The sequence below is a fragment of the Electrona antarctica genome, assembly GCF_951216825.1.
Source record: "Electrona antarctica genome assembly, chromosome: 9".
In the NCBI taxonomy this organism is placed as follows: Eukaryota; Metazoa; Chordata; class Actinopteri; order Myctophiformes; family Myctophidae; genus Electrona; species Electrona antarctica.
Genome location: NC_136790.1, coordinates 23,428,497 through 23,455,617, shown reverse-complemented (window position 1 = coordinate 23,455,617; position 27,121 = coordinate 23,428,497). Strand labels below are relative to the sequence as shown.

General features: G+C 42.1%; 1 protein-coding gene across 1 annotated transcript in view; it reads right to left on the bottom strand.

The window, feature by feature from the left end:
* The window catches only part of grm4 (glutamate receptor, metabotropic 4), a 196,684-nt gene that overhangs the window by 80,251 nt on the left and 89,312 nt on the right, over positions 1-27,121 (bottom strand). Inside the window, exon 2 of the mRNA XM_079509213.1 lies at positions 22,094-22,310. Coding sequence (XP_079365339.1) covers positions 22,094-22,310 — 217 coding nt within the window. The remainder of the gene's footprint in view (positions 1-22,093; positions 22,311-27,121) is intronic.

Sequence of the window (27,121 nt, the reverse complement as noted above, 5' to 3'; positions counted from 1 at the left end):
GGACGACCCAATTAAGCATTACACTTGTTTCCAACAGGGTCCACCATGTTCAAATCATCAAAACATTTAGAGACGTACAAATAGACACTTCTATAGACAGAACAGGAATTCATCAAAAAGGAGGTAAAAAGGGAAAAGAAATATATACAGTGAGGGGAAAAAAGGGGGGGGCGGGGGGGGGATTCAGATTTTACGGGGGCCAGTTTCGAATTGCAGCCATCCGTAGGTGCCCTTTGAGAGCGGTTTTGAAGGAGTCAAGGGATTCGCATGTCTTAATGACAGTTGGTAGGGCGTTCCACATTTTGGTGGCATAGGAGCGAAAATAATTTAGTCCCTTGTTTGTGCCGAATCTGGGTTGTACATGGTTCGTTGCACTCCCTCTGGTGTTGTGGGTGTGGACTTCGTTAACATTAAGGAAGTATCTAGACAGGTACATGGGTATCTTGGTGGTGTATCGAATCTTGTGGACCAGACCCATTGCAAGTTGCTGTACTCTGTCGTCGACCCTAAGCCATTCCAGCCTGTCGAAGTGGGCAGGGGTGAGGTGGGTTCGGGGGGCTAGATCAAGTAGGAGCCTGACCAGTTTGTTTTGGGAAGTCTGGAGCCTGGTTTTAAGGGCCTTTGAGGTGCTGTGGTACCAGGAGGTGCATGCATAGTCAAAGAAACCCTGTACAAGGGCTCCTGTTAAGGTCTTCAAGGTGTTTTTGTTGACCAGTGAGGAGATCCTGTAGAGGAATCTTGTTCTATGGTTGACTTTTTTGATTACGTTGGTGGCCATTTTATCACCGGAAAGATTAGCCTCCAGGATGGAACCTAGGTAGGTAATTTCATCTTTACGTGTGATAACATTGTCACCCACTCTAACCAAGAAGCCATTTGCCTTGCTGAGATTACTAATAGAGCCAAAGAGAATGGATTCAGTTTTTCCCAGGTGTAAAGATAGTTTGTTATCAGCGAGCCAGGTGCAGATTCTACCGAGTTCAGAGCTGAGGGCATTTTCAACCTGCAGTTTGTCCCTGTCCGAGACCAGCAGTGCTGAGTCATCTGCGAACAGGAACAAGTTGCAGTCACAGGCTGACGTCATGTCGTTTACATATATTAGGAACAGTAGAGGCCCTAGTATGCTTCCTTGTGGAACGCCACAGCTCACTGGGAGGGGGGGGGACAGTGTTCCGTTCACTTCCACCATCTGTTCTCTCCCCTCCAGGTAGGATTGCATCCAGCTCAATGATGTGCTATCGAAACCAATTGCTTTTAGCTTGTTAACCAGTATGGAGTGGTTCACGGTGTCAAAAGCCTTTTGGAGGTCCAGCATGACCATGCCGCAGTATTTGCCAGCGTCCACCTCTTGTTTGATGTGGTCGCTCAAATAGAGAAGGCATGTGTCAGTGGAGTGGGATGTTCTGAAGCCAGATTGGAACTCGTACAATAATTTATTAGTGGCAAGATACTTTTCAACCTGTTCATAGACTATTTTTTCCATCACTTTCGAGATGGAACTAAGAATAGAAATAGGGCGGTAGTTGCCGGGGTCTAATTTACTCCCTTTCTTGTGCAAGGGGGTTACTTTGGCCAGTTTGAAATCTTGGGGGACCTGTCCCTGTTTGATGGAGAGGTTTACTATGTGGGTGATGATTGGAGCTATAGAGATGGCTGAGTCTCTGAGAAATTTGGAGGGAATGTTGTCATGGCCTGTGGCCTTGTGGGGTTGGAGGGCACTCAGTTTCTTAATTATCTCATCAGTTGTTACCATAACTAGTTTAAAATCGTCTTTACAAACACCTAGGTTTTTGTAGAAGGTTGTAATGTGCTCTACACCAAAGAGCCCAGAGTGGGAGGGCAGTTTGTTAACCAGAGTTGTTGCTATGTTTGTAAAGAAGATATTCAAGTAGTTGGCCACATCAAGGTTGTCAGTGATGAGAGTGTTGTCAGATTTGATGTTTATGTTCGAAAATCTGGTTTTTAGTTTCTGACCATAGCTTAGTTGATTGTTTAGTAGCTTCCAGAGCTCATGAGGATTGTTTTTGTTTTCCTGAGCTTTATCATTAATGAAGTTACTTTTAGCTGATTTGGTCATGGCAGTTACACTGTTTCGTAGTTTGATTCGTTGTGTATTTAGGTTGTTCAAACGAGCTTGGCGAACACTGTCGAAGCGCTTGGCTAGCTTTGACTTGCATTTTAGAACTTCAGAGCATTTTTTGTCTCTGGCTTTCATTGCAGCCAGTATGTCCGAAATTCATCCATGGTTCCGAGCGGGTTTTGCCCCTGGTGGTTCTCAAAGGAGCCATGTTGTTCAGTACTGATGTAAATTTGGTTTTGAAGCCAAGCCAAGCTTCTTCGACAAGTGTGCTTTTAAGCTCATCGGACCAATCCAGACTCTCCAATACTTGGTTAAAGACCTCACTAGAGTAGGTTTTGAAGTCCCTTGATATGACTGTTTTGTGGCAGCCGGTCTTAAGTTTTTGTATTTTGCGGGTACAGAATATCATAAAATGATCACTAAGCCCACATACAATAACCCCTTTCTTGGAGATTCTGGATTTGTCCGAGGACAGAATGAGATCAATGACAGTTTGAGTAGAATCACACACTCTAGTGGGTTGGGTAATTAGCTGACTGACACTATGTAGATCACAGAACTTACTGAATGACTTAAACACAGGTGCTTCCTTACGTTGCATGTCTGTATTGTAGTCGCCAATCAGGATTTTCTCTACACATTCCTCCTCAGCTAAGCACCCCTCAAGTATATCATAGAACCCATGTTGGTCAGGCGGTCTGTAGACGGTGCCCACTAATACTGATTTAGCCTTTTTGAAAATTAATTCAACCCACACAGTCAAAGAGATTGTGGTTGACTACAGGAAAAAAAAGGAGGAGCTCCAACCAATCACCATCAATGGCTCAGTGGTGGAGAGAGTGGACACCTTCAAATACCTGGGGGTGAACATTGAGAAGGACCTGACCTGGGACTGCCACGTCACTGCAGTCGTAAAAAAAGGCCTAACAGCGCCTGTATGGACTCAGGCGTCTGAAGCAATTCGGCCTGAGACCCAACACCATCAGGGACTTCTACAGAGGCACAAAGAGCCTCCTGACGGGCAGCTTCACAGCCATTTTCTAGCCATTCAGTAGCAAAAAAAAAAAGGGATGATGGATAGGATATGAGTTCCATGAGCACTGGAATGTTGCCTAAATGCAAGTGAGTGTTATTCTCTTTCGCTGGCTTGGGGCTAAGCCATTAATAAACCCTGCAAATGATGATAGCTGTTCTATTGATTCCAGTTTGTGCCCTCTGTTCCACTAGCCCCTCTTGCTCCAATACTTTGCCTCAGTAAACACAGGCTTTGAAACTGTTGACCCAGGCTGCCTCTCCCATTGATCATGCCGCTGATGTTGGGACACTGGTCTGTTTAACACATCTACAAATCCTGCTCATGATACACAATTGATCAATATGGGGGGAAAATATAAGTTGGAGATGAGAAATGTTATATTCATGCCTGGGAAAAAATATATAATAATCAATGCCCAGCCTTCTTATCAGTGCCATTAACCCAGAATGTAGTAAACAAAAAAACAAAACAAGAAATGTAGCCTAGTATATTTTTCAGTAAACACTGAAAATGAAAGGTTGCGGTCTAATATTCCATGTTCTCACTTGAAAGGAAGTGTTGACTTTGAGACAAAAATAATGTCATTTCCAACACAACATTTAGAAAAACATATATTCCTTTGACTGACAAAACAAAGTTAAAGAAATCGACATTTGGAACAGCTCAATGCTAGGTGATCAAACAACAATTTCTCGACATCCTACAAACAACTATTTTTTCCAAACCGGCATACTCATGTTCTCTCTATCAGCGATCTGTTGTGACCGACATTTGTAATGGCAATGACAAATACTGAGTAAAAGTGATGTTATGTAAAAAAAAAACTGTGAATCCTGCTTGACTAAATCCCTTCTAATTCAAAGGAAGTGTAACTTCTCCCATAGTGAAAGAGTGTCTTGGGTAATTGGTTCAGGTGTAGTGACCGACTCTCAGCATGGGCACACTTGAGCCAACAGCCGCGGACTGAAGAAGCTGTGTTTTACGTCATTTCCGAGTTTTTAGACAGTCTGTCCGCCGCGGCAGTCAGCCGCGGGGGTGGAGCTTCTTTTCCATCCACCAGCTGTCTAAAAACTCGGAAATGACGTAAAACACAGCTTCTTCAGTCCGCGGCTGTTGGCTCAAGTGTGCCCATGCTGAGAGTCGGTCACTACACCTGAACCAATTACCCAAGACACTCTTTCACTATGGGAGAAGTTACACTTCCTTTGAATTAGAAGCAACAGAAAGCTTCTATTCTGTTTTGGATGTGATCGTTGCAACCCGGAGCCGGAGCTATTGGGGCTCCTACCGGGAACATCAGCAGCGAACTTCTGCATCTGCTGTTACTGGAGGTGATCGATTGCCACCCGGTCAGAGCTATAGGAGCGATTACCGACGTGGACATCGGCACTTAAACAGCAGACTTGAAGCAGAAATCATCAGGATTGGACCGGACCGCACGGCGGAGTGCGCACAGTGCGTGGTGGTATGTTCAGCGTCACGCGGTCACAGTGCCACCAGCCCGACACAGATTCACATCACCACAAGTTTCAGAACAAGGCTATCCTACTGATTCTTATTTCCATACACAACTCCTGCATCGTTCCTGTTTGCATTGTAGCCTACGTGTGGGCATATATACACTGAAGCAGCAATGGGGGAAAGGGGCACCGAGAGACGTTGGACTTTCTATAGGGTGAAAGGCCCACATGTATTTTCGGTTGCCTGTGCATAGGGCACCACAACCAGAACTGTGACAGGTGCTTACTGTTCACACCGACACTACACAGCACTGCAACACGCAGGAAAGGAAAGACACGAGAAGCCTTGAAATTATGAACTGCCAAATTAAAATCTGACAGTTTTTCCAGACAGAACTTTCATTGGTACGCTGTCAACTTGTAGCCATACAGGGGCTGGCATGCAGGGGCTGGCAACTATGCTGTTTTGCACAAAACAAGTTGGAACACCAAGGACTTGAACTAAAATATGCCTTTATTATGCAAAGCCATTAAGCTAAAGGCTACCAATGAAATAATTTTAAATTGGATTTTGAACAATGAACAATGACACCTGAGTTAAATGTGTTTTTGTATGTGTTTATGTATTTTGAATTTGTTTTTCTATATGGCTCTTTGTAAATTTGTTTTAATAATTGCACTGTCATTTTCTGCCATAAGCAATTAAGGGGCTGGTGTAAGAGCCATACGATGTCTACTGATTTTAAATGGTATATATATTGATGACATCACAGCAGGGCATGGGTGAGGCCAAAGTTGCCATGGTTACCCAGGGTATTTAAGCCTAGTCCCTGATTGAGCACAGGTGTTGCTGACAGGCAGAGGCACACTGTTTTAAACTGTGTTGGAGGAGCTGTGGTCTGACTATAATATCTATGTGTTTGACGGTTTATTTATGTATTCATTTCTTACTGAAGTATAGGACAACGGTGAGAATAAATATAATGTATCAACTCAACAAAACATTTGGTCTGCAGTTAATAGAGAGCACACGTCTGAACAACCTCCTAACCGTCAGTAACCAGTAGTGCCAGAAGTATAGGGCTTTGGGCACTACAGTGTGTGTGTGTGTGTGTGTGGTTGGTTCTTGGACGCACACCGTTTGAGGGTTGCAGAAAGGTGGTAGTTACTTTACTTTATTGGTTTATTTGGACGAGACAGAGTAGGCTATATTAATGAACATTACATAAAAATGTAACGGAAATACACCGGATTTAGAAGAGATGCTAATTTCCAGAGAGAGAGAGATAGAGTGTGAGTGTGAGTGTGTGTGTGTTAAAAGTGGTAGTTCTGGTCTGGAGGTTTGGGAAACGACAGCAATGGTTTGGTGATCTGGGCATAAGGAAATGAGTGCAGCTAATGATAATGATAATGAATTTATTTATATAGCACATTTCAAGACATAGTCACAAAGTGCTTTACAAAACAGGGTAAAAAATAAACGACAACAACGTAGTCACAGCTACAACACGATAACATTGAGTGACAGCAAGCACAGCATGAAAGCATACACACAAAAATAGAATAAGGTATGTAAAAATAAATTAAGAAAAGGCCTTAACGTAAAGGTGGGTTTTTAGAAGGGATTTAATTAAAACATGACACAGATGTTGCAAGTCTTAAATTAATAGGTAGGGCGTTCCATAGTTAGGCCTACTTATATAGCCTCCCACACCTGTGCGTGGCCAGTGAACAAGCTGCCATTCACTCGGGCTTGATTGGATTGCAGTGAATCTCCATGAGCCTTTTGACACATGAGCAAATTCCTACAACTTCAAAAAGGTTTAATGTTGCGTATTCAGTAACACTTGAAATCCTGAACTCCAGCCAAACAAACCCTTCCACATGAATTTACTCGAAGAGAAAATAGCAAACTTCTGTGGCCAAAACAACTGAGTAAAATCTGCCAGAAAAAATGGGGAATTATGGTCAAATTTTACAGTACAACAAACAGATGAAAGGCAGTTTATAGTCTTCCCCAACCACCCCAGGTATGTGCACAAAAACACTAAGCCTATAAGGTTTGATTTATACTATTGTGTTGGTGTTGCACAACTAAGTATAAATCAGGCCTCAGCTTCCTTCTTTTTGTGTTTGGAGGCTGATAGTGTCACATTTTTATGAGACTGTGAAAGGCCTGTTATTCTATTTTTAGGGGGCCAAGCACCACGTTCCTATAGGCACCATATTGCATTTGTTAGTTTTATTATAATTTATTAGTCGTTTAGTAAATTGCAGGCATAATGCTTTATAAACCTTATATTGTTGTACTTGTCAGAGAACTCATTGTACTCTTGGTCAGAGTATCTAGCTAGCTAACTAGCTTTTATCCTAGTACTCAGAGAGAAAAAAATCACACCCGTGTGAAGTGAGGGGCGCTCGACGTAAAATATACACTATGTCTATTTGTTTACAGTTTAGGCATTTAGCAGACGCTCTTAATCCAGAGCGATTTACATTAAGCAAGAACAAAGAATAAAAAAGCATGGCAATACATCAAATACATACAAAGTAGTTATCATGAATCATACGTAAGCTAAGAGCGTAACAGTGGAAAATCTCTCTATATATAGTCAGTGATGTAAATAGGGTGCGTTTTGCGTCCCAAAACGCACTTTATAGTTTTGGGCCGCAATACACCAACAACCTCTGCGTCCACGGGATGCACTACTGTACTCAGCATGTACAGTAATAATAATCCATGTAAAAAAAAAAATCTACGGACACGATCATTTTGCATGGCCTACGTTATAAACGATAAAATCCACGTAGGAATCGTTGTAGAACCACTAGTTTGTAACAACAACACAGTCTGACGGGCGCCGCCAAGATGGCGGCGCCCGTCAGACTGTGTTGAGACGAGCGCTGAGCGGAGCGCAGCCTGGAGACCAGAGCTGTTTAGAGAGAAAGAGTGACGACAACATACCGTTCAGTGACTCATGAAGCTCCGTGAATAAAGAGTGAACGGGGTTGTCGCAACTCTCTCATCTACACGGCGCTGCCTCCGACAGAAAGACAGGGGAACATTTTTGAGCATGACAAACAGAGTAGACCCAATTGAATGGGAAACACACATTGTGTAACAAACGCCGACACTGTTGTATGTTGTGCGTTGTGGACTGGTGCCACCACACATTAACATGCCCCCCCCCCACCCCCCCCCAAAAAAAGTGCCAAAGCCAACTGCAGGGCAACAGAAAATATTAGCAACCCTATTTTCTAAATCTAACATCATCATCTGCTAATGATGATGATGTGTGCTGCTGTGCACAGCCTACCTCCTCCATGACTGCTTCTACTTAATCTCCAGGTTAGTTTTGTAGCATTCATTTTTATTTTGTATGTATTGTGTAATGTGTAATGAAAACATAAAGATGTATTAACAGTTAAAACTGGAGCCTTGATGGCGCATTTTGTTTTGTTTACAAGTAGTAATGTTCGACCGTCACTTATATTGGGTGGTTTTTCAGTGAGTGGCCCCCATAGAGTATATAAAAGGATAGAGACTGAACTGGCGCGAAGCTCCGCCCCCCCCCCCCCCCCCCCCCCAGCTATTCATGTCAGTGGAAGTTGCTCAGTGGCGTTTTGAAGCACCCGGAAGACTGCCGGAAGTACCTCCTCCGGACCTCAAATTTGAGGTCCGGGGTGACGTAGGGAGTGATGGTCCTACATGTTAAAGCCCAGCTGCACAGGGTTTCCCGGTCATGAATACACAGGTCCGCCTGTAGTCCCTCCTCCTACCACTAGGGCCCAGAGCTTCAACGTTGAATAGCCTCACTGGCCCCTTGGTGGCCCCCCTCCTCTTTGGTCCGTTGGAGTAAACACTGAACACTGAACCTTGAACTGTGAACTGCTTCTGACATCTTAACGATTTTAGGCGCAACAGCGCCCTCGTTGGTCTGGTGGTCACTTACTCTGACAGGACTGATTCACAGACAGTATTATTTTTCTCCGTTGAGGTATGCCACACTTGAAACTATGACATTGTCACATATGTCATTGATAATGAAACGCCACAAGAACTGTATTTCATGCTAATACTTGACCACTTTTATTTTATTACTTTCAATATTAGAGCTGTGATGGTTGGTGATGACACTGATTATTTCCATTGTTGATATTACTACACAAGCGGATGTTTGTATGCACTTGGATATTTACATTAACCTATATTTATATTTATATACCATTTTATTTTTTTATTCATCTTTCTATTTACTTACCTTTACCTTTTCATTTTGTCCCAAATTTTCTAGAGGCACTATATTTGTGGGGGGGTGGCTGTAAGCTGTCTGCTCTGTTGGGACTTGGTTGGGACCACTATCGGGGCGTCCGGGTGGTGCAGGTTAAAGTTCCTGCCCACCACCATGGAGCTTAGCCTTCATGGTGCATACGGCTTGGCCGGGCGCTCCAACGAACACAATTGGCCGTGTTCGCGGGTGGGAAGCTGAATGGGGAGGGCTCATCTTTGTCGCTGCATTGATGATCCCCACAAGCGGTCAGGGCGCCTGTTCAGGGGAGGGAGGAGGTGGGGGGGATAGCGTGTACCTCCACATGCGTTACGCCCCCCTAGTGAGACCTTTCACTGTCGGGTGTAAAGAAGATGTTGGCTTGATGGCCCGGGTATCGGAGGAGACCCGAGGCTTTCTTCACCCTCCCAATGACTGATTGTGGGGGTTAGCAGAGATGGAGTACTTGTAGAGAGGCTGGGGAATTGGGAATTGGCTATACTAAATTGGGACTTGAAGGGGAGAAAATGTTTTTCTTTTGTCTTGAAGGGGCATGTTTTGCACAATAACAGTCTTTTCATTATGTCTGCCCACGATCTCTGTGATTCATACAGTAGGCTACGTTTGTTAGAGGTAGGCTACCTCAGTCACTGATACTAAAATCTGATATTTTATTTTTATTTTTTCTATGAACCTGTGACTTGACACCCATACTGTTGTAAAACGGAAATAAAAAGATTTTGAAAAGAACAGTTAAAACTGGCAGAATTATTATAGATTTCATATAGCCAAAATCATATGAAATATGTATGTAGTATGAATGTAGAGAATTTTTTTTAATTCTAATTTATTTTGCTAGCTTTAGTTATAATAATAATTTCTTCTTCGTTTTCTACATGAATATAACCACATTATAACCATATAAAATTAAATGGGAGTTAAATGCTGCAATTTGTAAAAATGGCAAAATATGACTCTTAAACGTCGCTGAAGTGGGACTCATGTCCCTGGGACTCATCTAAAAGACCACCCCTGCATCCCGGGACTCATTACATTGAAAACCTATTTACATCACTGATAGTGCTATGTTAAATGCTATAAGTCTACATAAACTGCTCTCTAAGTCTACTTAAAAGTGCTATCTACAGTAAGATACATAAGTTGAGCCTTTTCATACGCCTGTAGGAGGTCGAGGCTAGGTGCTATGAGCTAAGATGGAGTCTAAAGAGGTGCGTTTTCAGGCTGCGGCGGAAGATTGGGAGTGAATCTGCAGTTCTGATTGCAATGGGAAGTGCATTCCATAGTTTTGGAGCCAGAAGGGAGAAGAGTTTGGGATGTGTGGAGGTGTTTTTAGGGAAGCTACTTCCAGCTTCCCTGCGTCAGCTGATCTGAGTGCTCGGGAGGATTTGTAGGGTGCGATCAGACTTGCAAGATATGGCGGTGCCGTACCTTTGGTTGCTTTGAATGCCAGCATAAGAGTTCTGTACTCTGTGCGAGCAGCGACCAGGAGCATGGAGGGAGCGGAGAAGGGGAGTGACATGTGAGAATTTTGGTTGGTTGAAGACTAAGCGAGCTGCGGCATTTTGAATCAAGTGGCATTTGCTCAGTCACTATGACGTAAACGTTTCCATTCATTGTCAATGGGAATTTAATGTGTATAGGACAAAGTTTGTGAACATACACTAAAAGCTTGATATAGGAGGCTCAAAAACATGACACTACAATTGGTACAGCAGCACAAACGTAACACAAAGTTTGATACGTGAAACTGATCGGTTGGGTTTGCTAATCAGAAAAGTCAATGGATTTTCAGTTCTGGACAATCTGCCAGTTCGGCCAATCTAACTGACTCCCCACCCGGCACCACACACCCAGAGGTCATCGGTGACATACGGCAAGTTCCAATGCCCCGGGGCAAATACAGTACACACAGTCACACAGACAGGAGACAATACTGTATCCTCCCGCAGCCTGATCACACTCTGGCTTGATGTCATAATGTGACGACAGACACAACAGAAACCATTGCCTAAGAAGGCAGGTTTGCGCTGATGTGAGGCACGTCCATATTTCGGTACAATCTGACTGTCCACCAAAGACAGACAGACAGACATTCTAATGTCTAGACCCTAGACTGATGATTGCGACCGTAGGTGAAAATCATCAAAAGATGAAAAACCTGTCTGTCGCTCCGTCACGCCTCCATATAAGGTTGTCAGTCCACCTTAATGCCATATATAAGTTCAAGCCTGGATTATCTTTCGTCGCACGATGGTGCCGTGCAGATATTGCCAGACCACATTATGCGATGTAGCCTACAAGACCAGATGAGACACACGTTGTCAGCCTCGAGGTCTGACACAATGTACTGGGCGGTAAGACGCACAGTCGCTCTCTCTCTCTCTCTCTCTGGGGACCCAGCACTGCTAAAAGGGTGAAAGACCATATGAGGTCGATTATTTTTGGGGTGCAAACTCCTTAAGTGTCACTTTCTTCTGAATAGCGTAGGCCTATAGGCCTATATACATTATTAATGTTTTAATTTAATAATTTGGTTTTATATGTTCATATTTTGTTCAAATAAAACGTTTTAAACAATGAAATCTCACTATTCTATTGAATGCATTTTAGTGGGCACTTTCTTTTCTTCTTTTTTTCGACGGGAATTCCCGGGAGGCCCGGGAAAAGTTCGGCAAATTCCCGGGAATGAAAATGAGCCAAATCCAGGAAAAATATTAAACCCTAGTGACCTCGCCCTTTATTAGGGCGAGTGTCTTACTGGTACAGTAGACTATACCTATAATCCTAGACTACTATTCTACACTGTACATCTAGACAGTTTTGAAAAAAAATTAGAGAATCTGTAGGCAAAATACTGTACAAACAGAGCAACTACCTTTTGAAATTACGTTTAGCTTTTTGCCTTTATTGATAGATTTGTACAGTATTATGACAGGAAAGGGAGAGAGAGATGGGGGGGAAGACATGCTGCAAAGGTCGTCGGGATCGGGACTCGAACGCGACACGCCGTCAGGCTGGGTGCCTGGACCGCTCGACCGATGCCCTAGGCCAACAACTGCTATTTGTGCACAACCTTGCAAAAGCTTACCCCAAGCTAACCTTTCCTATGTGGATATAAATAGGCCAGCAAATGCACAATTCTTATTTTTTTTGTAAGTTAGATTTCCCTCAGTAATAGCTCTGTGTACACATAATTTCTATTAATTTCTTGTATTGTTCCACTTTTGCTTTGGAAATGTTAACGCAGACAGACAGACAGACAGACAGACAGACAGACAGACAGACAGACAGACAGACAGACAGACAGACATGTATATATTAATATCAATATATTGTATAATAATAGTATAGTAGTCATACAGTATATCAATAATAACAATGGAAACCTACCCATGCCTTATGAAATAAAGTAAGGCCATGCAGGTTTATTTCAATGAGATATAAACTTAGAATCCAACATAAACGGAAATTGTATTTCTCCTGGAACTTCTTTCAATCAGACCTAGAAGCTTGTGGCTTCATCAAAGTTAATAGGGCAATTGGAATCCTATTTGTATCTCCGTGTGCAGCCTATTACCTTATGGAAATCTTATTCAATGTTGCATTTTTTTCCGCTTCCAAATCAAATATATTTTTGCACCATCATGGTTCTGGGGTTATTCTAGCTTGCTGTGCTGGGAGATTGCATGTCCCAGAAAGCAAACGGAGGGCTGGTTGGGGTGTTTTGTCTAATGCCATGAAGCTGGAAAGCCACTCTTCCCACCCACCCACTCATGTCATTCTGGCATTTGGTTTTCCACCATTTATAAGGGGGTGGGGGACTCTTCCATATCCATTTCTAAATTGACCCTTAAAGGTCCTTGTGCAGGAATGAAATTACATTTGTCCCCCATTACAAGAAGTATGGGGATTTGGGAAATTGTTGGAACTCTGTGACCGTGGTGAACACTGTAGAGTAATAGAATTATTATGCAAATTGGGGGTGCCTGGTGGCTCAGCCAGTTAGTGCTGCACATACAGTACCATAATGCTTCATGTGAGCGCAAGAGGTTAAAATTCAACCCCATCTTGTCTTAGGTTACAGTACCTTTCATCTCACACTGTTGGTTTCCTGGCTCTCTACACAGCCCTTAAAAAAAAGCATAAAAATACCCAAAATAAATGAAAAAAATAAATAAAAGAAAGAAAAACAATTATTATGCAAATTATCCAAGGGAACCATCCACTTGTGACAATATCTTATGTCAATGCATTTCAATAGACCTAGGTACAGGAGAACTATTCATGTTTTAAACATGATGGAGCTAGGCGCTGAGATTAGCTCCTTTTATTATGTACAATGATATCTGACATACTGTTTTTCACTTTAAAGACCTCCTCCTCATTCAGCTAAAAGCAAAGCAAAAGAAAGATGGAAGATAGATGACTGATTATCATTGGTTATCGGATTCCGAGCTATTATCTACCAATTCCAGCAAATGGAGGTATGCCTATCTATCCTTTTAAATGTCATCATCAGTTCCCCAGATGAAAGGTTTCCACACTGCAAGAGAAATGGTAGGTCCAACTTTAAAGAGTTATTGCATGCCCCCATTGGACAAAACATGAACCTCTTTTCTATTCTAGTCTACATTCTGTATGTATGCCATAAAGACGAAGGACCTGTATACATGTACAGTATATACACATATACAAATAATTAGTGAGACGTAAACTGTTAATCATTTTTGCCACAATAATTTAAAGAAGCTAAACATAGCCAAAAATGTGGTTTTGCAAAACATGTTTTTTATAACTCATACAGATTTTTCATATTTGGCTAAGATTGGCACCTAAAGTGTGGTCGGTTTTGAACAAAATCCCTCAAATCATGAACACAGTGTCATGAAACTTCATATTGGCATATTGTTCCCAGGAGGCCGTTTTTTGCTAAACACATTTTTTGTAAATTACAGATTTTGTCCAAACATCACAAAAATCGGTACAGGTCATGTTATCAAGACGGACCGACCTGTGCTCCGAGAAGCACATTTTTCTAGTTTGGACTGTGCTAGGCTCTTTGGCAGAATGCCATAATAGTGACAAAAAGTTTTCTATAATTCTTGTGCACTTTTGTTGATGTACTTTACTGTATACTGCAACCACCTTAACCTAGCATGGTAGTTTTTCAGCTCAAGACCCAAAAAGATCTATTGGGTGTCTCCCTGGGACTCAAACTTACAGAAATACTCCATTAATTTACTAAATGTTAATTAATTATTGAAAGAATATTGAAAATAGCCAAAGTACAAGTTCACAACACTGTATCGTGACGTGTTGTTGCGACTGCAGGTCGCAGATTACTATGAAAACCTGCAAAACCTGTCAGTTGGCCGGTCGGTCGGCCTCCATATATGGTTGTCAGAACATCACGCCTCGTGACATCACGCCTCGTGACACGCTCCATATATGGCCACATCCATATATGGTTGTCAGGCCATCATGCCTCGTGACATCACGCCTCGTGACACGCTCTATATATGGCCACATCCATATATGAAGATCACGACATGGAGAAGACTGGATCATCACCATCTGCATATGTGGAGCCGGCCAGCAAATCTACATCTGACCTCACTGACACCAGATTAATAGTTTAACTGTGCCATATTAAGAAGCTCTGTGAGGCCCTCAGGGCGTCTTACTGGTATTGATATATACACAATTTCTTGAATTTTTTTAGATCTCTGTTTTTTTGATCTGAAGAATATTATTTTACTTTTTACTTTTTGAAAATCATTTTACTTTTTAATTTTTTTTAAATCTGTTGAAATAATAATAAAAGCAATGGGTTTTGGAACCATTGGTAAACTATACTAAAATAATTCCATGCCATAGAAATATATTTTGTTGCAAATAAGCAAAATTATTCTCCAATGAAATACAGTTCTGTGTATATTTTCTAGAATGGTCCGTTCCTTTATATCTAACTGGTCCATTCCTTATAACCAACTGTGTAATTCTGAGTTCTCAGTATTTACAGTAAATGGGCTAAGGCCACCTACAAGGTTACATTAAATGGAAAATGAAATGTAACACTTTCGTTTGTTCTTACTGGTATGGGCATGTTCTGGAACATGCACTGCCCAAATAATGTCTGGAATGCTCTTTTAATCATTATGATGGCTTTCTTATAATTACCTCTATTATAGTCTAATTTCAGTAATTGCATTATGATAATTCCCGTTCAGTATTTCAGGTTTGTGTTGTAGGCATCAAAATCTTTGAGAAACAGAATATGTAAGCCAAATGTAATTGCCCTCGTGATGACATGAAGCCATTCAGAGGATGCTTAGAGGAAGCTCAGCCCATCTTATCCTCCATACAAAAGTGCTATCAGTATGTTCTAATGAGGACGAACTGGACAGATTATTGTAATCCAGATTATCTTCTTTAGGTGGTGATTTGCATAATCATTTCATTTTGTTTCACTGAAATCCCTTTTCTTTTTAGCAGGTTCTTTATAACAGTGCAAAGGAATATAGGGGCAGCAGTGCATGGCTCAGTAGTGGAGCAGCCACCGGCCATCTGGGAAAGAAAAGGCCCCCTGTTCTATCCTTGGCTCCACTTAGCTTCACGTTGAAATGTCACTTAAGCCCTATTTTATGCTTTGTTGATGTTGATGTGTAGAGCGGTGAAAGTAGCCGATCTACAACATGTCGCATATTTGATGCATTTGTGAGCTTTTTTTAAAATAAATAAATAACATTTAGCCTATAATGGACACCAGGTTGAATGTGGTTAGCAATTAAACCCTATATAAGTACTGCATTGATGTGACATTTCTGAATCCTACACGGGTTGTGCTTATAACCACGTGGCCAATGCGGAAGTGCCTCTCGCTCGCCTACAACAACTGTGGACTAAACCTAAATATATAACTCTATTGACTAGAGTAGACCACGACGGAGGCCCGCCGTCTCAAGCGAACGTGAGCCCAGTTGCGTAGTTTGCTTAGCCGACTCAGGGCTGTTCGAGTTGCAACCCGATAGTAAATAATGTTCTGGCGAGAGCGGGTTCCCCGACTGCCACTCAAAGTGGCTACTGGCCAATCACAGTGGGTCCTTGCATAACCCATGTAGGCTTTCGAAGGACGCTTCATTGACCATTGAATAAAGTAAGTAACTTCATTGAGGGGTCTACTCTACAAAATGTCTTCACCCAACAGGGTTCATGTGGTCAACCCCTAACTGATCCCCATGCACTCACCTGAGCAGACCACTGCTGGATAAAATGCAGAAAAATGTATTTCCCCTCAGGAATCACTAATAAATACATTTATTTTTGTTATTGTATCTTTCTTAAAACCCCCTAAGTCTTCAATAGAATCACAGTTTCAAATACAGTATGCTCATGGTTACTGGAACCTAAAAATGAGTTTGAATTAAGTTTGTTTCATAACATATTATTCCACAATTTTGTTTAATTTTGCACTCATATCCCTTGCACTCTAAATTGACTGAGACAAATCAGTTTCACACGACACGACAGCTTGGCAATTGAGAGTCATTTTGGTGGATGATCTCTCTCAGCTACCATCCTCTTGTTCTTATCTCTTCATTTTCCAGGCAATTATATTCATATATTAGCTTAGCAGCCACTAACCACTTATCTTTACAAATTCACATTGCTTTTTGCAGCAAACTTGTGCCGCATCCCTTGGGTACTTCAGGATAAATTAAACATCGCATAGGATTGCTTCCCTTGAACATCCCCTGAAACCTTCCCCATGCCTTAATCCATTACGCTGGCTTTCTGCTTCACTGATTAGATCGGCAACAATTACTTTCTGGAGCTTCTGTCTTTATTGGATATATTTACCAATGGAGATGTGAGCACCTGTGTACCGTTAACCCTGGTACACAAGCTCAAACATAAACAGCATATTGCATATAGCTATAGTTGTTATTATTGTATGGACTATACAACACAGGCAATTTAAAACAGTCATGCTTCCTTCAGATAATTGCCTTTTACAGGGGCTGTGTTAGGAGGGATACCTCCTAACACAGCTCCTAATCATTATGTCATTGAGGAGAAGTGCCACAGTATAAAAGAGAGAGAGGGAGAGAGAGAGAGAGAGAGAGAGAGAGAGTGACAGGAGATGAGTGATGATTAGTCAGCCATCCGCCTTGCCCAATTAAGCACTGACATGTAATTGTTTAAACAAATTGCAACAGGACATATCTGAAGCACTCAGGGGTCATTTGTGGGATGTCAAATAATAAATAAAGACCTAACTGGCTGACATGCCACACACAGGTTGAGAGATAAGAGGCCATATGGAAGGTATCAGGAACAGCCACTGAGTTGATGTGGATCCCGGGGAGACTGCGGCCATTTGGAATGCAGATGTTCAAATGTCTCCCTGTTGCTCTGTGTGGAACGAGATGGTGTTTGCTTTGTTTATATTTAAATTCTCCACATTTTGTTTGCTTATCATAAAATAGTTTATATACCGGGAAGAAGGAAATTGGAAAAGGAATATGGTCAACTACAGTATGTTCCTTTTTAGCATAATATCAAATAGGCCTACCAAGGACCTGGACAAGCACCAAATAAGTTCCTCAAACACAACCTTCAGTACTATACCTCCATTACAGCATATATCAGGCAACGCCACCTGGGAAACAGATATATCACGCTGAAGCATACTGCAGCATTGGCGTGGCATGTATCCCCCCCTCTTTTCTCCTCATTTCATATTCTTCACATGGCCTCATTCAGCCCATGCTAGCTCCGCGGCTAAGGCTTGTAATCCTCCTCGTCACAAGGATAGGACAGTCACTCCATCAGCAGGGTTTCTCATGTTGATGTCAGACAGGCCATCGGTTTGCAGGGGAAACTCGTTAGGGCTCTTATTGACATTGTGTTTCATTAACTTGATTAATGACATCTCTTAGGGCGGGCTCACAGTAATCAACATCTCTGCACCAGTGAGGGGCTGTCTAGAGTCAAAGATGGCACTCTACGGGCTTATTTAGCCCATTAGCCTACACTTTGTTAGTCACAATGTTTCCTGTGTGTTTCCTGAAAGGCGAGAGTGGAAAAGGGTCCTATATTCATAAATTCTGAAGCTGATATGCCATAACAGGCTATGGAGTGGGCCCCAAGATGAGCATAATCAACATGCCATTTCGAAACTAAGTATGCCGTGCAAAGGAGGCACTGCATGTGAAATTAAAGAAATAAAGCATCGTGCTGTGCCTATACCAGTGAAGAATGCAGCCTTTAAAGCTGTACCTTCTGTGTAATTTGGTAGAGCAGGTGTTGTAACTTTGAGGATATGGGGGTGCAATTCTCTCACAATTTTGTTGAATTTCTTATAATATTGCACATATATATTGTTATAGCAGCAGAGTTTTTCTGTTGCAGAAAACGTTCTCAGTGGCTCCCACTGAAGGAACGGTAATACTGTATGGTGACAGGTTTTACTTTCATCCAGTATGCCAGATGAGATCAATGTTGTGTATATCCATTAAACGACCATAATACTGTATAAATTATTAAATGTTTTCTCTAAAGGGTTCATGGATAGCATCAACTCGAACAGTAACAGAATGTGTCTCCATATGCCGGGGCTGTTGAACACACAACCGCATCCCACAGCTCTACACGGTAAAACATACAGCGTTAATGTATTATTTTGTACACTCTCAGAGTTAAATTAACGCGAGTACTTAGTGCGTACTGTTCTACTTAGCTCCTTGGCTCTGACCATAGACATCACCCTTTGGGGAAAGTCTCATCTTGGTGTGTGTGGAGTGCATGGAAGCTGAACAGCTGCTCATCACATCCACCATGCCAAGAAGGGTGAAGCCTGCATTACCAGCAGCTCCAGGCACTGTTTATCGGCAGAATGCAAACACACGCAACCCAAATCAACAAGCCCCACCTGGATTACAGTACATATTTACCTTTCACTTTGAGCTTTTTTACCTGTACTGTACTCAGCCGTGGTGGTGCAGCTCCAATTAAGCAGGTGGCTCATGTATGCTGCTGTGGGAGCTGACTCAGATAATCAGCCTTTTTTTCTCTCAATTTCTCTGCAACAAGACTATAGAAGTGAGTGCGTGATGTAGCTCAAGAGGTTCGATGGTGAATTTACAAGACTAGAGGTTCGGGCTAGTACGTGGCTCTCACATCTAGAGTTCGGGCATCTACGTTGCACGGCCGATCCGACTGATGTGTCCGAGTCATATATGATATAGTGTCCATATAGTGGCTTTGTCAGTGTACCCGTTGTACCCGTCTGTCAGTTTCCTCTTTGTGCCCATTCGGTCGGGCCCATAAATGCAAATACCATATATGGGCATAGTGGTCGTATCTGTGGCTCTGGACAACTAGATCTCCTTAAATGCCTATACTGTATATGCGGTTTGTTTATGGTTATGTCTGACTTACACCGGGGCTCCACCGGGCGCGTCAGCGTCGTGTCTCCGTCACCGTCAGGGAATGTTCCCTTTTTAATCAATGAAGGGTGGCTCCACTGCCCGCGTTGCGTGACATTAACGCGTGCATTAAAATTGAACCGGTGCGTTTCTTGACGCACGTGACGGAGACGCAACGCGTCCGGTGGAGCCCTGGCGTAAGTCAGAGTGAGGTGGCTGTCAATGAGCCTGCAAAACTGCCTATATGGGTAGCAGTCCATTTCCTTCCACCTAACAGTCAAGTGAATATTAATGGCTAAAACCACTTATTTTGGATACCAATTCACTAATGTGTTACTGTACTGTACTGTACTGTACTGTACTGTACTGTACTGTACTGTACTGTACTGTACTGTACTGTACTGTACTGTACTGTATTTATTTAGATCATTAGCCTGGTACAGGTAGCTCATTTGCATATCCAAGATTTAGAGGAGCACAGAACGGATTTTAGATCTGTGCAATAGTCTTCTCAATTTCCTGAACTGAGAGCAACCGAGAAAGACTGTGGAATAGTGCAGCAATTTTCTGTTCGATTGACTTCTAATCTACACCCTACACACAGCTCACCTGTTCTGAAAGTTCAGGTTGACTCCATTTGATGTTTCCTTGCAGGCAGTGGAAAGTTGTTTGTGCCTTCCAGAATCATATACAACCACTGCATCACACCCATACTGTAGTGTATAACATTGAGTTAAGGCATTACTGTAATTGCTGTAATATTCTTTTTTTTTTTAACTTGTTGCTGTAATTAATGATTTAGCCAAGTTGGTAATGGTATTTTCTACTTTCCAAAAAATCGATCGGTTGTTTACATAAAAAATAATTCGGAATCCCACGATGAAGGTGTAAGCAAGCAAGACAAAGAGAGCAGACAGTGGTTTCATGATTTAGCAAGCCAGACAACTTATATAAAGAAACTAACCATACTGTAACACTTCCATTGGAATCATCTTGCATACCTGTAGCTACAGCCACAGCTTACATATACTTATATATACTTACTATAGATTCAATACAATGCCAAGTCTCCACGTGTTAGTTCCATTGCTTTTCACGTTATTTGTCAATATTTCTCAGCCAAACAACACTTATAGGCTTCCAACCAAATCCTGGAAACATTCAGAGATAGGCTGGGCTGTGTCTGCTGTGCTTTGTCCGTTTGCCATACTGCTTGTCTTGTTTTGGTATTGCCTGATGGTGTTGTTTGCTAGCTTGGAGCTATTATTAGTATGTTATTAGTATGTTATGGATTGCATGTTTTGGATGTGTGATTGTGTGCTTCACAGCTTGTGTTTTTTTTACACCCCTACCCCTTTAACGCCTGTCAGGCCGCCATTGTAAATTATGAATACAAAAGTGTGTGCGTGCGTGCGACCCGTGCGTGCCAGTGTTGTTTTCGTCGACTAATACTATGACGAAAAATGTTCGTCGACTACCTTTTTCCACTGAGGAAAACTAAATGGAAACTAAATTAAAACTAAGCTACTAAGCTTTCGTCAACAAATAAAAACTAGACTAAAATGTTAGGAAGGGACTAGTGGACAAGAGATCCAGTATAAGTCATTTTACACTTGGTTGCATGCTGAAAATAACAGATCTACAAGCTCACAACGCGGCGCGCTGCGTTGACAGATTTTTCAGCAAGTGTAAAATCTGTCATTACGACGGCATCAAGGCCTGGCAAAATACATTTTAGTCGACTAAATCAACTGTAGATTTAGTCGACTAAAATCGCATGACACTTAGTCCACTAAAACATTCCAGGTGACTAAAATATGACTAAAACTAAAGTTTCAGTCCAAAGACTATGACTAAACTAAAATAGAAATTTGCTGCCAAAAACAACACTGGTGCGTGCGTGCGTGCGTGCGTGCGTGCGTGCGTGCGTGCGTGCGTGCGTGCGTGCGTGTGTTGCTGTCCTTCCAAACCATGTGCCCTGGTGGCCCGGGCCATTTTAGAGTTCAGTCAATGAAGTTATAGTGGAAGTAATAGATGAGCATCCACAGCCAAGTCAGCCTTATGCTGCCAAGTCATGTGCAAGCCAAAGGTGGTGACCAGAACATCTCTATGTCTCATGCAAATTACACAACACACTGACATTCCCTTTAATAGAGAAACTGGGTGAGTAGATGCAGGGAGAACTTTCAGAGAGGCCACAGCATGCAAAGTGCTGAGGAAATGTTTCTTTGTCTCCTGTGGGACAAATAATTTGTTCCTCAAAAAGACAGTTGCACTGAAGGTCTCACTTTTCCTTTATCTACCGGATGCTGAATGAACCTATAACCCTACCCCTCCCCTCAGCCTGATTCTGCCAAACAGGCCAACGCCTATAAGAACACATTCTTAGGCTTGGCTGACAGAGATAGATGGCCATGAAATAAAGAATAATCTATCATTTCTTTAGTGGTCTTGACACAATGTAATAATGTTCTCTGTGATTTGAGCATAAGCAATTCTACTGTAGCAGTTAAAAAAATGTTATAACAGCTACATTTTCTCTGTATACAATTTTTCATACTTCTTTGAATCCTACAGTATATGATAATAATAATAATAATGTGTCTCGTATGCTAGATTATGCACGTAATCGTCTGCAGTTTGCAGCGTCTGCATCTCACATTCCATCACTCTGATTGATTCCTGCTCACGTGTCTCAGCACTTCAGGGAACCCGCTACAGTACAGCACATTCTCCCAGGACTCAATCTTCCCTCGCAAGACAACTGGTAATAATATATGATGGCCAAGCACACTCACCATCCTCCCGAGACTTCTGGATGAACGCATCTACCCCGCTCTCTCCGTAGTTCCCTTCTGAGGCCACAGTAGAGACATAGTTCCAGCGCATTGCTTTGACGATATCCACCATGGCCTGGGCCTGATAGGTGTCTGGAGGCACCACACGGGAGAAGAAGTCGTAGCGGGTGTTATCGCTCAGCTCCGGAGCCGTGGAAGCGTAGCTCACCTGAGGTATCTGTACAAGAGGGAATAATGGAAGGGCAGAGTCAACATCCAGCAGTGGCCCTCAGGGACAAGGGGTTAAGGTATGAGGGCATGAACCATGAGACGCTGAGAGGGATGGAGCAGAACAGATCTCCTATAGCGCTCCTTCTTGCAACTCGGGTGTAACAGTCTGTTGCTGAAGGAGCTTTTCTGCCCTGCCACAGTGTTGTGTAGGGGATGAGAGGGATTGTCCATGATTGTCCACTTATGCTTTGTGGCATGACACTGCATGTCGCTTGCTGAAAATAACAGGTTGTCAACGTGTCACATTGTGCTGTATGAATTGGGCTTTAACCACATGAACCCTAGAGTGTTCTATTCTGTGGGTGTCCATTTTATGAAAATAGAAGAGCTAAGCTTTCAATGCACCACAAAGCAATACGTTTTTTTGGCAAAGAGATTTAGTGTAGAGGGGAAAGAGAGCAGACCAAGTACAGAGCTGCTCCCAGGCAACTAAATATTAGTTAAGTTTACTAAGTAAAAGTATAGAGAGTTTATGGAGTTAAGGAGTAGAGGTCAGGTAGAGGAAGGGACATAGATAGTAGAGGATAGGTGGGTGGCAGATGGAAGAGTGGAAAATATATCTGCTGGGAGGCTCCGGGAGGAGTGCGTTTGATAGAGGGGGATAGAGCGATGGAGGGGAACGAAAAAAGCAAGGAGGGAGAGGGAGAGCTAGTATAAACACTTTTTTCAGGGAGCAATGTGATAGCATCAAGCAGACCACCTGCCTTTGCAGACTCAACACAGAGCCAGTCATCCCGATCACCCACTGAGCATTCTCATACAAAGCACAGCTTCTTAGCTCCCTTGGGCCACAGGAGGCAGAGCCGTTCACAACTTGAGATGATGGCCATGTCAAACTCATGAGCCGGGGTCACTTGCTTGCTGTGTATACACCAACATGCATTAGTGATATTCATAAAGATACGGGCAATGTATGTTCTCCTCATACCACCTCAGTGGTAAAGCAAAATGTGTACAGAGATACAGCGTGTCTGAAGTGCACTGAAAATATACTGTAGCTTTAGATACACAACAATAGATATTAAAACATAGATGACAACTGAAGTCATTCCACCATATTTTGGAGCAGCATCCACCTGGCAACCGTCAGGCTGCTAAACAAGCACTGAGCTCTGCATATTGCCAGGCTTTCCTGATGACACAGGCCACCACAGAGGATTACTTTTTTATATGACTGCAGACTGCAGTACTCGGCTGCTACACAGGCACTTGTATACCCAGACATGTTTGATAGCACCAAGGACTGTCTATACCTCATATTATTACATTATTATTATTATTATTATTATACACCTTTCTTACACCTGTAAACCTGTGATGTGACAATAAAGTTGAATAATCTGAATTTGATACTCTTATGGCTAAATGCCGCCTTGAGCTACAGTTGTACTACAACAGAGGCTATTCATGACAGGGCTATTCACGAGTATTGTACCTTGTCGGCTTTGCAAAAGACAAGCTGGAACAAAAGATGAAAATGGAATTCTTGATCTCGATGGCATATTGATTCGGCAAACAGTAGGTAGAAGTGTTTCCTGGAAATGATATACAGTGTGCCTTCTGTGATGAGGATGTATCAGTATTGGATGCTTCTCTGCCAGCCAGCACAGGTACATACAGGTGGGTCTGTGTGTGTGCTCAGACTGCTCACACATGCATGTCTCACAAAAAGGCATCCTCCTGCTGCCGAACTAAATACAAAATACCTACAGTATCACTCTGGCCCCATTTGTTCACTATTTACTAGCCCATAATATACTGTAACCAACGTTAAAAGTTTAGGATGTAAATTATAGATAATAAAGAAAGAAATCTGATCTAGAACTAGAAAACATACTCTGCCAGGTCAGGTACTGTAGGTTATTGTGGGCCAGAAATGTTTGGAATTCGCCAATCAGGATGGAATAAAACAAGATCAGACGGATCTGTCTTGATCACTTGACTATACAGATAATGTATTGTGTACTGATTTTTTTGTGATGTTTGGACAAAATTTGTAGGAGTATTATAGAGAGAGAGAGAGTCCTGGTAGCGCTAAAATAGAGCAATGTTAAAAGAGTTGCATTTGTTCCTCAACGTAGTGAGGACATAATAGTGAGCACATGGTCTGTCTTTCACAGTCTTTGAAACCCTGAATGCCTGGGCTTTATCAACTCTGCTGAAAATGTATTTATAATAATAGCAGGTTGGAGGGCCAGAATTCCTGAAGTACCATTACTTGGTAACAATGTTTTATTCACTCAATAATAGTGTGGAAAGCACAATAATGGAATAAAGTCACCTTCATGAGCTGAACTGTATTATACTTTGATGTTTATTCATGCTGTCGGAATACTTAAAAGCTCAGCTAACACCTACGAGGTGAGGATGTTGAGGTTATATCTGAGAATTGGTGCAAATGACAGAGAAGTCAAAGAGAGAACACATAAAGTAACACACACAAAATAAGCGCATGCATGGTGACATCAGCCATCAGCCATCAGGAATATCAATAAGTGACTTTTGCCAAGATTTGAGCATTTGGTTAATTCTGCCAATTATTCAGGTCGCTTTGGTCCAGATTTGAGAACGTCCTTCTCAGCACAGAGGACTGGCTGACAAAAGCACCACATTTTTTCCATGTGCTCTCCATCACCATACGTTTCATTTTGGAAGGGGAGCCACATCATCAAGATGGCAGAAGGCGGCCATCTTGGCGTTGAATGATGGCTACCATAAAGTAATAGTGCCAATATCTTGGCTTCCAAGCCACATAGAAGCTCAATCTTGGTGTCAAAATATATGTTTTTGGGGTCAAGGAATTCAATAAAGGCCCAGGCTCCAAGAGAACTCTTTGAATAGTTAAAAAGCCTTCCCGTGCCGGTGGAATTAATGTCACATTAGTGGTTCGACCAACTGTTATTGTAATTAAAGGAGTCTGACTAATTAGCCACTGACACTGAATGCAAAAAATGCAAAAATGCAATTCATTGACACTGCGCAAAAAGCATGGAATACGGATGTGTACAGGAAACTCCCGTTAAACTTTCCAACAAACTTCCAACTATATGCCTGCTAAACTTGAGGTTTATGGGCAAATCTAGTGCCCATAATTGCCCATTAACTCCTCTTTTCACGTGTGAAATGCTGCTACACTGGAGGGAGTTTAGCTTGTCAAGTTAATTTGTATAACAAGAACTAAAAAAAAAATTGATTAATTAAATTTTAACTTTTTTGCAAAAGCCATTCTCAGAGCCATTCTTGTAGGGACCACTTCTCGTCTTGCCATTTTTGGCTAATGTTCCCACCAGAATATGGATGTTGGGGTTCAAGTGGTTAACTGATATCAGAGCCCTGTGGAATCGGAGCACTGTAGGTGTGTAGGTCCATGAATAAACAAGGAAAGTCAGACTGTGTCTCAGCAGCATATCACATGAGGCAGGCATATATATATATATATCAATCAAGTACTGGATGCTTACAGTAACACTGAATAAAACACTATGACATTAGCCCTGTAGGTGACTGGAATCAGTGGAATGCATCATTTGCATTCTGTATCTTCCTCACATGAGACTGACAAAAGCATAAATATGTTATATGAGTCTTTACAATCACATATGGTGTTGCACCAAAATACACATATGAACATGAATCACCAAATGAGCACCATGACACTACGCTACAGCCCACTAATCCCCCGATCCATTCCCATAGTTAAGTATAACAACATTCAGGTGTAAGGATATTCCTGACACCCAAGTGCATCATGAGAAATGAACACAGGAGAGATTCAGCGAACACGTCCCCCAGCTAAACTTGGCAACACTGACACAGCTGTTACTAATTGACCAGTTAGACTCGTTTTAAGTGTGATTTTAGTTTAGTGGCGTATGGACTGATTTTGCAGATGAGTATTTCAAAGAATAGATGTTCCACTTTATGTCCTATTTAAGTTACCCTACTATTGTGGGGCAAGACGTTGTATTTGATAGAGATGATGTAATTAGGTCCAGTACAGCGTGTGAAGTGCTGCACAGAGACGTTATACTGTAGTTATTATTGCTAATTTTAAACTCTTGTCCCTGTTGGGCTTTAAATATGTAATTAAAGTATAATACAGCTTTCATTATCATAAAACCACAAAACACTATACGAAGCAAAGAACCTGTGTTCCAATGGATCCAATGTGGTAATGTATTTGTCACAAGCCCCTGTCAATACTTTTCATTGGTTCAATATTTATAAAACACACACACACACACTTAATGACCTTCAGTTGCACACAGTGTGTGTGTGTGTGTGTGTGTGTGTGTGTGTGTGTGTGTGTGTGTGTGTGTGTGTGTGTGTGTGTGTGTGTGTGTGTGTGTGTGTGCTCGTGTGTGTACATTTGTGTGCATACGGTATGTGTTTAAGTGTTGTGAGAGTTGTGTGAGTGGAGGACAAGTAACACCAGTACTTGAGTCAAAGTATAGTCACTCCTGATCAAATAATTACTCAACTACAAGTGAAAGTTGTTAAGTTAAGAACGAAAAAACATTGCATGGATGCACCTAGGATGTATCCTCAGTGATGTATCCCAAGGTCATCTGGGTTTTGGGTCTCGCAACATCATACCCCGGGCCCTCACTCAGGTGACCCAGCCGGGGTGATCGTCCCAGTAGCTACTCTCGATCAGTTCTCATATCTGAGGACTGCTTCAGAAAATCTGACAGCTATGCCTCTTTTAAGATACTCAAAGGGACAGTGCCCACATACCAGTCTAACTACTTCTCCAAA